Source organism: Halyomorpha halys, unplaced genomic scaffold, assembly GCF_000696795.3.
Source record: "Halyomorpha halys isolate HHAL.00 unplaced genomic scaffold, Hhal_1.1 Scaffold183.1, whole genome shotgun sequence".
Lineage (NCBI taxonomy): Eukaryota > Metazoa > Arthropoda > Insecta > Hemiptera > Pentatomidae > Halyomorpha > Halyomorpha halys.
In genome coordinates this window covers 184,566-196,512 of record NW_027114717.1, presented here as the reverse complement: position 1 = coordinate 196,512, position 11,947 = coordinate 184,566, and the positions used below count along the sequence as shown (strand labels likewise).

The 11,947-nt window shown below is 30.8% G+C and overlaps 1 protein-coding gene across 1 annotated transcript in view; it reads right to left on the bottom strand.

Annotated features, from left to right (window-relative positions):
- Positions 1-453: 453 nt before the first annotated feature.
- LOC106679183 (alkaline phosphatase) overlaps positions 454-11,947 on the bottom strand; it is a 15,431-nt gene continuing 3,937 nt past the window's right edge. The window contains exons 2-9 of the mRNA XM_014418183.2: positions 11,441-11,643; positions 9,353-9,545; positions 9,110-9,270; positions 6,153-6,366; positions 4,233-4,366; positions 2,711-2,921; positions 1,163-1,381; positions 454-894 (exon numbers count right to left, since the gene is read on the bottom strand). Coding sequence (XP_014273669.1) covers positions 716-894; positions 1,163-1,381; positions 2,711-2,921; positions 4,233-4,366; positions 6,153-6,366; positions 9,110-9,270; positions 9,353-9,545; positions 11,441-11,643 — 1,514 coding nt within the window. The 3' untranslated portion in view covers positions 454-715. The remainder of the gene's footprint in view (positions 895-1,162; positions 1,382-2,710; positions 2,922-4,232; positions 4,367-6,152; positions 6,367-9,109; positions 9,271-9,352; positions 9,546-11,440; positions 11,644-11,947) is intronic.

Genomic DNA, 11,947 nt, shown 5'->3' with positions numbered 1-11,947 from the left:
TATATATAAATGTATTTAACCCAGTAAAGTCAGTCTTTTATAGGAGTACAAGCATGTCATATCTTATCACCTTTTCTCTTTGTTTTACATTTTGCTCTTGCCCCTACTCAAATTTTATATATACACACACACATATATTTATTTGTATCAAAGGTTTATCCATGTAAGTAGTCTTTAAAATTAGAAGGTATCCGCTAACTTTAGAATAAAGTGTTTAAAAAAGAAATAATTATCATCAGTGGTTTTAAAGTAATTCTGATTTAAAAAATAAAGGTCATTTAAAAAAAAAAAAATGGATTTATTTGCAATAAATAAATGAAAAAAATATAAAAATGTCGAATAACTGTCCTCTTTACTCCTTTTAGCATAGTTAATGCCATAAAAGTAGGTATTAGTAATGAAAAGGGTATATTTTTTAAAAATAAATCATTTATTATAATATTACAAAAACATAAATTATATTTATTAATAGCTGACAAACATTTACTACTAAATTTCTAATATATCAATAAGTTGATGATAGTTATATTATAGTTTAATCTCAGAAGAATGTTCACTATTTAATTTAAGTTAGGGATGAATAGATTCACAATTTTCCGGTTCTTAATATCGTATCCTATTCTGTTGTGATAGGTTCTTTTAATAACTACATTTGGTTTCAATAGCTACAGGTTCATACATTTAGTATAAAAAAAATAAAAACTCTTAAATATTATCACAGTAAGTAAATGAATTGTGCAGCAATTAATAAAATTAATGATGACATAATATTTGAAGAACTGGATGTTGACTGAGGTGGGAGAGCAGCAAATTCTCCAATTCGAGATGCATATCTCATTACAGTTGCAACATAGTTTTGCTCATGAATCCGGTGGAACAGATGAGCGAAAGGACCTGCATAATACAATGTCATATTTCAATATTTATTTCTAATCAAATTGATATTTATAATATAATCCCGAGTACTTGTGAAGAATACAGTGGTATCGCAGCGTTGGTAATCAGATGTAATTAATACATTCTCATAAATAAGAATTTATAGACCTTATAAAAAAAAATATAGTACAATAGTACTTCTGACAATAACCACTGGCAGAGCTTTAATATACCTGTATTCTTCAAAAGTACCTAATTATGTAAACATTTATTAATATATCCTCACCTGATGCATAAATGAATACATCATTTCCACCATGTGTGTTCTCATCCGTGAGTACAGCGGCTTGAAATCCGTAGTCCCAGGATGTTGTATCCACTGTTGATGGATCCTCACGAACAACAGTACCTTCGACAGCAGTGTAGTGATAGTTTTCTTTAACGGAGTTCGCATATCCCAGAGTTGTGTATGGCATCCCATCCACTTTTGATTTGTCTGCTATACCTGTAAATATATTATTTATAAACTTTTTTGAGGACAATAACCTGTTTTATTAATGTTTTGCCACAAAATTTGCAGTTTGAAGTAGATTCTTAAATATCAAATTTTCCTGCTTTTTTAGTTTAAAACTATTCAGGAGTTGAAAATATTTAATGAGTGATGGGCTAAGTTTAGTCTGACTAGAATTTAAGCTAATATTTCATTATTATATTTTTTTCAAAAACTACAATATTACTTTTCTATGTTTAATTTAAAATATGTGTCTCACTAAATACACAGGTTCTGTTTCATCATTAGTGTGACACAATAATCTAATGTTATGTAGTTAATTCAAGGTTAATTAACATATTGCAAGCATAATAAAATTTTAATAAATTATTAATTAAATATCTTTAAACAAATTATTACAATTACAAGTATTTTTACATTTTTTGATTAAATGAAGCCTCAGCTCTAACCATAGCAAACTACTCTTTGTCAAAAACCCTTATTTATTTCATTATCATATAATATTTTATTTTATTAAGCCACTTTGTTTACTATAGTTGTGCCCTCCTTTAAGGTCAGGTTTTTTCTTGGTTATCTTATAGATTTTAACCTTGATTCATTTATATCAGAATATCAATCAACCAATCATTAATCAATCAATATAAGGTTGATCAAATTGAAACCTATTAGGTTGATAAGGTGATTGATAAGATTTAAATAGATAGTGCATATTGAATAAAATTATATTAAGTGAAGTAGTGGATAAAAATAGGTAACTAAGGTATGTATTGAACAGTCACAAACAATAAATTAAATTACTAATAAGTAGTATCTATCATTATTATTATATTGAAGGATGAAAAACCAATCTTTACCTCAACCTTTGGAGGTATTATTTAAAAATCCCACTGTTTCAGACTATTAATTATGTACTTTTTATGAAGCACATTAAGTACTTAGAATTTAATCTCTGATTATATCTTAATAATATCATTAAGCATTGTCAGTTTTGGATACTAAAGCCTTAAGAAGGCAATGGCTTCACATCTGCACAGAATATGAACAGCTCTTTTCTTGTCGCACAGACAGGAGGAGTAAAATTGGAGTAATTTCATCTATATGAGATGGAATTTTAATAAGATAAGTATATTTAATTTTACTCTATTTTAAGTATCGTCCCTAAAACCTACTATAGACAGATCTTACCAATGTCTACCAATCTAATACCAATGTCTTTCATTTGTCTTTGTATACTATTTGTTAGATTCAGTATTTTACTGATTCACTTATAGTCTCTTATCATTTTATTAATAGGTTATATTATTAATATTATAGATGGCTTACCCAAAATATTGTTTCCTATATCTGGATAACCACTTATTGTCAGGGTGTGAGAATGATCACTGGTAACAATGACAAGAGTTTCTTCTTCAATCCCAGCATTCCTCAGGAGTTTCATGGTACTGTTAATGGCATTGTTGAATGCTATGACTTCTTCCAGAGCAACACGCGCTTTACCAGCATGATGAGCAACATCAATCAGTCCACCTTCCACCTAAACAAATTATAAATATATATTATAATTATATTCGAACATAAAAATTTTTTTTTGGTCCCAACCTGGTCATATCTGGAATACAGAATGGTTATCAGGTTGTGCTAACCAGAATGAAAAGGTGATCAAATGAGTTTGTCGAATTTTCTTCTCCCCCTAAAAATAGAAGTTAATCCTCCCTGAACAGTATTGAACCAGTGTCTGTTCAGACTCAAGGCTGCTAAGGTGATACAATAACAGCATTGCTACCATAATGTATTACTTATTAATTTTTACCAAACTTTATTAATCTGTAGGAAGATGGTGATGAAGCAGTTTATAAGAGAGTTAAATAAACATCACTTTAAATCAAGAATTCCCTGAAGTGATCCCTGTCACAAGGCTAAAGCTTGTCTTTAGATAATAGGAATTTTGTTTTAGAAAGAAAAATCATAGTTAGTGGCATTTATAGAAAAAAATATACCTATGTTTGTACCTATTCGCCTGTATATGACATTCAAACCTATTGTAAAAACCTAAAATATTTTTATAACTTTCAGAAATTTAATTGAGTCAAGTATAATAACAATTTTTTTGTCGAAGAATGATGTAGGATTTGGTCAATAATGATACGAAAAATAGCAGAAAAACTATTTATAAGTGAACAGAGCAGTGGGTAGTTTCTCTACATGCCTGTCTCACTTCATTTTGATCTTTTTTCAAATTTACTTAATGTGTTTTATGTCAATACAGTTGTAAATAGTAATAAATAAATAAAAAATAAATAAGTGAGCAACGTTTTGCCTCCCTTTATAGTGTATCAGGTCTGAATGTTGGTAGATGTAAAGTTTAGTAAATGGTTTGATTCTACATCTACCAGGATTCAGGTCTGATGAAGCCCTGGAAAGGGTAGCGAAAGGTTGGTAAATAATAAATAGTTTTCGGCTAATTTCTGTACCTTTTTTGATCACCACTCAGACCATCTTCCTACAATCAATAACACACATCTCTGTTAAAATAAAATATTATTTACTTACATACCAAAAAACCAACAGTTTTATAAAAAGATTTCAAATCATTATGTACCTAACCGATGGATGTTGAAAGTGATTATGAAAGCCTACAGTGGTAAAAAATATTAACCTTATTGTTAATTAAACCTATTTCTACACAAGAATAGATTTTATATTGCTTCTTACCCTTTCCTTAGCATTTTGTGTTTTAAATTTAAATACTAAACACAAATCAAAGCACGGAATCAAAAGAAAACACATCTGAAAATTGGTGAGATATCCTCATTTAAAGAGTAATAGATAAAAACAAATTATTTACCATCAGTACAAATCCATTCTTGTTTTTCATCAGGACTTTGATTGCGGTTATTGTCATTTCCTCTAAAGATGGTACTCCAGTCTCAGACTTGTCTCTCACATATTCATGTGGAAGGTAGTGGTTATGAAATATTCCTGTGAAAAACAAAACCAGACATACGTAAATATGTGCAAAAGAGAGTTAGGAATGAAGAACACTAATAAGTGATTTTATAATGTCAATGTTTGATCTGATTTTCTGGAATCAGTTAACAAGTTGACAAGATAACAACTTTGTTAAAATAAAAAAAAAAAAAGTGTAACATGAAAAATACAATAAAAAACAGGATGATAAAAAATCTAAGAAAATCAGATTAATGTACATATGTAAGTAACAAAAAATTAAAACTCCTCACTTTGACCACACCCCCGATTCATCTTTTACTCATAATAATCCACATTCAATAATTAACAACTCATCATAAAATATAAATAAATATTGAAAACATTTCAAGCAAATGAAGTCATATAAACTTTTTATTTTTTTTTTTTTTTGCAATTGTAACTAACGTTTCTTTGACACTTTTTGGTATCTCGTTAATATATTATCTTATTCTTAGTTGTTATATTGATGTGTTTTGACTGTAACTACTAGAAATAATACTACTATCAAACAAATACAGTCCATATTTTAGAAGAAAGGAATTTAAGAAATTTGTATGAATTAGATTAATATGAAACAGCTGAAAACAATCGCAGTTATTCTATTTGTGCATATGAATCCCCAAACTTTATAAAAGAAAATACAATTAATGCATAGTAGTAGTAAAAAAAAAACTGAGTAAATCAACAGAAATCAGAACACCATGTTTCTGACAAATCTAACATTCATTGCTTGAGCACTACACTCCCGGAGCTGAGCCAAAAATAAAGAGGGGCATCTTTATTAACTTTATGACCCCATCCAACACTACTACCACCATGTTATATAGTGTTTTATTAATAATGTGGCATGTAATACTTAATGTTAATCTGTTTTTTATTGTGAATTGTTGTTTTTATGAAATTTATCGTATGAAACATTACAATAGTCCTAACTATTTATTCCCATAAAAAAAATGTATTAACATAATATCCCTGCTGGATCATTGCTGACATACGGAGAGGGTGGAATTTATTAACTCATTTCTGTGATTTGATTTGTATTATCAAATAATAATGATAATAATTATATGGAATTAAAATCGGGGAGAGAGCAGGGGAAATTCATCCCTCCCCCAAAAATTTGGAAAATCGTCAGTTTTTAGAACATGCTTCAAACTGAAATTTGTGATAAAAACATTATTCAAATAGGTTATTTTACTCAAAATTGTTTATATGCTCTATTTAAGGAGGTCAGTTTTCAAAAATGTTATGGAGAAGTGCAAATTTATAGTAATAATATTGCTACTACAGTTTGGAATTTTATATTTTATCCTCTCCTTCCCTCTGAATAAGATATTGTTGTAATGACTCTGATAATTTTATTTTATTTTATTCTGGATTTTCTGTTTAGGAAGTTTGATTATATTAATTTTTACAAATTGTTGAGGTTAAAAACCTTCCAAAGATGAATATATTCTATTTTATATATTTTCTTCGTTGTACAACGTTTTGGGGACGATTGTCCCATATTTATACACCTTTACAGTCCCCATACTTATCACATTTTCAATAGTAAAATTGAAAGCATGGCAAGTATGGGGATTGTAAAGGTGTATAAATATATGACAATTGTCCCGAAACGTTCAATAAAGAAAAATATAGAATAGATTATATTCATGTTTAGAAGTTTTTTAACCTCAACAAATTATTTAAAAAATATATTATTTTATTTGTGTCGTTCACTCAAATAAAATAAACATTTAGTATTTACGAGATTATTCCAAATATAATCACAAACCTAGAATGTAGTCTGTCTGAGAAACATCGATGTTTAACAAATCTCTCGTGTTTTGGGGCATTGCATAGCTTGCTCCTTCGGATTCCTTCGCTTCTGCCCACTCTGCAAGAAGATTGCGTCCATCTGCTCTTACGCATGTCTTGTTTGATACAGGATCGTTTGGTAGATCCGGAGAGTTTGCCATCAGCATCTGCCTTCCGCCTCCCATAATTATCTGAGAAACATAAGAGCTAATAGATGTATACAATATTGTACATTTCACATCAACAAACTAATGCATGCCTGAAATTATTATTTATGGACCCTTTTTTATATCTGTCATTCAAGTATTCCAACAGTGAGAAAGTATTGTAGTGATTGCCACTTATGATTTGGTTAATTAATGATAACTGATGATCCAGAACAACAAACAACAACACTATAATGTTAGTGGTGTGATGTTATAATCTGCACCAGATCAGGATCTAAGAGTTTACATGTGACAGCAAGTTTTCATGCGACAGCAAGTTTTCATGCATATGCAAATAGTTGACAGTCCTCCAATCGAAAGGATATTTCGATACTTTCTACATTATATGAAATCGATATTCCCATCCGATACTTCTTTCGATACCACCTTTTGACACAAGGGGTATTCATATGTTAATTGTAAAATGTTTTACTATGTTAAATGTTATAAGTATAGGATTGTGAGCAGCTCTATTTAAAGTCATGTTAAATGTATAACATCTCCTAGCGGATTTTCTGAGCAACTTGTTCTATAACCTTTCCTCCCATAACTTCACATTATTGTTTACTTCTATCTTTGTATTCAAGTAATTTATTACAACATGCCTAAATTAACCTTTCCTTCCAAAACTTCATGTTATTGTTTATTTCTAAGTTTTGATTGAAGAAATTTATTACAACATGCAAGTTGTGAGAAAGGCTACTGTCTTGTTGATCTTCTAACTTGTGAGGATGAGAATCAAAATGAGCTAATTGATAACTGTTATTACATTATTATTATTGTCATCCATTGCTTTATCAATTTTAATAACATGCAAAACAATACTAACGCAATCAAAATGCAAACTACGAGGAAGTAATATGTATAATATTACATTGCTTGTTACTACTACAAGAAACAAAACGGTGCCGAGCTCAGGTGGTCTGTTCCGTGACGTCATTCTCCATTTAGCAGACCTAGTAACAGACTCTCAACCATGTTATAGGTTATATCGTTTTAATTTTAATTTAACATCGTTTTACCATATAACACGCTTTAACATGTTAAAGTAAAGATCATGAGTACCTCTACTGTAGCAATACCACTATCTCCTAGTTTATACTATAACAACTAATAGCTCCGCCAACCTACCAGATAACACGTGACCTGCTACAGTCATGAGGCAAACGCCGTATATTAATATCTGTACTATTTCTTGTAAATAATTTAATTATACAAATGTACTCGCCATTTCAGGTTGTATTATTATTATAGTATTCTTAAATGTATTATTTGAATAAATAAAGATTATCATAAGATATTATTATTTACTAAAAACTTCCTCTTCATGACCGTAGGCTAGAAGTGCAAGAGCCCAAGAGGAGAAAAAAGGAAGTTATTTTACCCAAATTTTTGATTACTTAATGAAAACCATATATAATTACTAGTCGAAATTGATGAGTCTGCCAGGTATAGGTAGGGGAATAACAAATGGTGGATGTTTCAAAACGTTAAAAAAAAAATAATTTTTCATTCGGAGCTCTATATCTTTGAAACTAACAACACTAGAAAACTTAAGAAAACGTCATTTAAAATAGAGTGAATTTGCTAAAAGATGAGCCCTAAAAGAGTTATTTACGTTTAATAGTTCCCGAGATATAGCTTATTAAAAAGCAACATTTCATACAAATGTACTGAAAGATAAGTTGTTAATGAATTTATTTTGAGAAATCTATATCGCAGGAACTATGTAACGTATAGAGGTCTATTAGCACTCAAATTAAAGCTAGTTTAATGGACTATAAAGTAGTTTATGACGTTTATCTTGTTAGGAGTAATAGTTTCCATGATATTTGCTAAAATAAATCGATTTATAGTTGTTTGTAAAATATTTCCTGTGCCAAATTTATATTCATATGCGAATATCATAAAAACTATGACCCCCACGAACATACGTGTCATAAACTACTTCATAGTAAGTTAAATTTCCTTTATTATGACTGCTGGCAGACATATGTACGTCTTATGGTTCTAGAGATATATTTTTTCAAAAATCAATAATTTTATCCGTACAACTAGAAATTAACATTTTGTGAATTTCTTTTGTCAAATATCATAAAAACTAATATTCCTACGAAGATAAAGGTCATAAACTACTTTATAGGACATTAAACTAGCTTTAATTTGAGTGCTAATAGACATCTGTACGTCACATAGTTCCTGAGATATAGATTTCTCAAAATAAATTAACTAACTACTAATCTTTCGGTAGATTTTTAATAAATTTTGCTTTTTAAAAAGCTATATCTCGAGAACTATTTGATGTAAATAGCTCTTTTAGGGCTCATATTTCAGCAAATTTACTCTTCTTTAAATGATCTACTCTTAGGTTTTTTTAGTGTTGTTAGTAGTTTTTAACATATAGAGCTACGAATGAAAAAATCAATGTTTTTTTTAAGGTTTTGAAACAGCCTCCATTTTTTATTCCCCCTACATATACTTGGCAGACTCATCAATTTGGACTATTAATTATACATAGTTTTCATTAAAGTAATCAAAAATTGGGGTGAGATAACTGCCTTTTTTTCTTCCCGGCTCTTGTACAATCATTTACTCTTGTACAATAATATGCTAGTTCTATTTTTGATTTTGCTAATTTTTCTATTATTTTTTTTAGTTGTTGATGTCATCAATCAATTCAATAATGTTAAGTATTTTAAATTTATTACTTAGGTGTTATCTAGCTTACATTGAATTTTCTCCCAGGTAGATCCTCAACCAATTGCCGACCAATATCTTTACAGGCATAACCAGCTGGTATTTTAGAATCGCACTCCCAATCTCTGTCTGCAGAGTGCGCGTACATAGCAGCCGGAGTTGCGTGCGTAGCTCTAGTCGTTGTGATTACTCCTGTAATTAAAATTAAGATTTACTCAGAGTGAATTTTTTTGTGTAAGAATTTTACTGAAGGGCAATATAAAAATATATTTACCCGTAGACTTTCCAGCCTCTTGCGCATGCGTCGCGACGGTTTTCAGATGATTATCTTCAAGAAGAGAACCTTCACAGTCATATCTCTGTACTCTCGGGTCGACACCCAGTGTGCCCCGATTGACTTTGATGCCAGTGTATAACGCTGTGGCTGTATTTGCAGAGTCAGGTACTTGTTTGTTAGCAGCGTATGTCTGAAAATATTACTAATTAGTATGTAATTCGTGTATAAATTTGAGAGTAGAAAAGAACAATAAACTAAATTTGATTTTTTTTTTATAATTTATTTATTGCCATTTACAACTGTATACATATATACACATCAAGTAAATTTGCTGTAAGTGATATTATGACATGATACAAACATGTGGAGAATCTACCCATTGATAGAACTCCTAAAACACTTCTAAAAGAGAAGATCTCGAGGCCATCTTCTTTTCAGAGGCCTAGGAGGATTATAAGGTAGTGAAGGAGAAGCCAGATTAGAAACGAGTTGTTTTGGATGGTTAGGAAATTTTTTATGAAAGGATTGGTATCTGGTTCTGGCCAAATCGGCAACGTCCCTTATGTTGAGATCCTGATGGATGATTTGATTTGTGACAAAGTAAGGAGCATTAAGGATTTTACGAAGGATTTTGGACTGTAAGGATTGGATTCGAGAGGAATTGGATGGTTTAGTAATATGAAATCTAAAAATATTTTTGATATTGTAACAGCATCGCTATCTGTTGGTCGCCACTCGAGCTACCGCTTAACCGATATGATGCGATCTACCAGCTAAGACGCAAACTACGATAATCATGCATACATAAATACTTTGATTATACAAATTACTAACCATGTTATATATTGTTATATTTCTAAATGTATTATTTGACTCAACAGTAGAATTTTCTGATCCACTAAAAGCTAATGTCTTACACTTAGCATCTTTCGATGGCGTTTAACAGCCCACATAGTTGACTAAACACAAACTTGGCTAACCGAAGTGTAAGTGCCCTTGCGGAATTTCTCTTTCTTAGGAAGGAGCTAGTGTAACATTGTATACATAGTAGATCAGTACATTCTGGAGCTAATTTTGGAAATGTATATTGGACTTTTATTTCACTATGCCTTTTCTGGATCTTCCTATATCTTTTATTCCTATCGTAAAGATCTACAGCTAGTTCCTGTAAGACTTGATATCTCCTTGACGACTGTTTCCTTACAGAGTGAAGTTCCTGCTTGCAAGAACTTACAACTAGGTCCTGTAGGACTTGTTTATCCCCTTCACGTCTGTATGTTAGTTTCCTACAGAATGAAGTTCCTACTTGCAAGAATTTACAACTAGGTCCTGTAGGAGTTGACATCTCCTTCACGACCGTACGTTAGTTCACTCCAGACTGAAGTTTCCATCCGGCGAGGATTCAAGACTCATACTGTTAACTCATTTCCTATCCAGCTATCTAACCTGCTGAACACACATTCTCGAAGCCTTCTGGTATGGAATACCTCACATCTTAGATTGGAATCAAATCCAATTATTGATACACAACCACCTTCAAAATATTATAATTGGAACCTTCTACGGTTTTATTAAATATAAGTTCATCTAATAAAAAAGAAAAATAATTCGAAATAGCCAGATTTTCACTTGACTGTCCATATAATTGTTTGACGTGGAGTTCGATCATTGATTGACTCGAAATAACTTTCTGCTCGCTTTAACTTGAGCGTTGTTCTTAATTGATGGGTCGAAATCTTGCAGGCTTCGATTGCAATTAAAATAATAGATTCATAATATATAGTTATCATTAGGTTTGTGGATTACCAACAATATGATAGCAAATTTATAAGTAAAAGAATGACAAATCCTTTTCTAAAAAAGGAATACCATTTAACTGTAGTATTTTCTAAACTTAATGATCTTTTACTGGAAAAGTCTTTGGAACTAAACTGGATTTGGTGAATGACACAATTCTTCCTTTTTCAAGTAAAATTTTTTGAACTTTTTCTCTGGTTTTTTCAGTTACAAAATATCGAGAGTCTACTGTTTATACAAATTTAGATTATTCTTAGCGTCCAAAAATTGATACTTAAATTGACTCACTTTGATGGCTCCAAGGTGTGGAAACTTCTCCCAGGCCAGGTAACCAGTCTCGCCTTCACTGTAGATCCTGGCTGCGGTCACAGTATTGGGACCCATTCCGTCACCGATGAAGATGATGACGTTCTTAGCGACGTTGGTGTTGTAGCCAACTTCTAAGCTTTCATAGAGATCTACCAGAGCTGACTCCTTCCAGTATTTGTTGTCTGTGGTAAAAAATAAAACAAAACAATAAATAAATAAGCTTATAACATCGCAGTTAAGCATTTAAAGTCACCGAATTCAAAATCTTGTAGCATCAACAAATTAACTAACAGTTTGGATTGTTTAGATGATTATCTATGTTTGTGAAGTAAGCTTTGTATGTTCGATTGCAATAAAATTTACCCCCCCCCCCCTCTCTCTCACTATTGGCTGTAAATAGCTCTTTTAGGGCTAATATTTCAGAAAATTTACTCTTCTTTAAATGACCTACTCTTAGGTTTTTTTAGTGTTGTTAGTAGTTTTTAA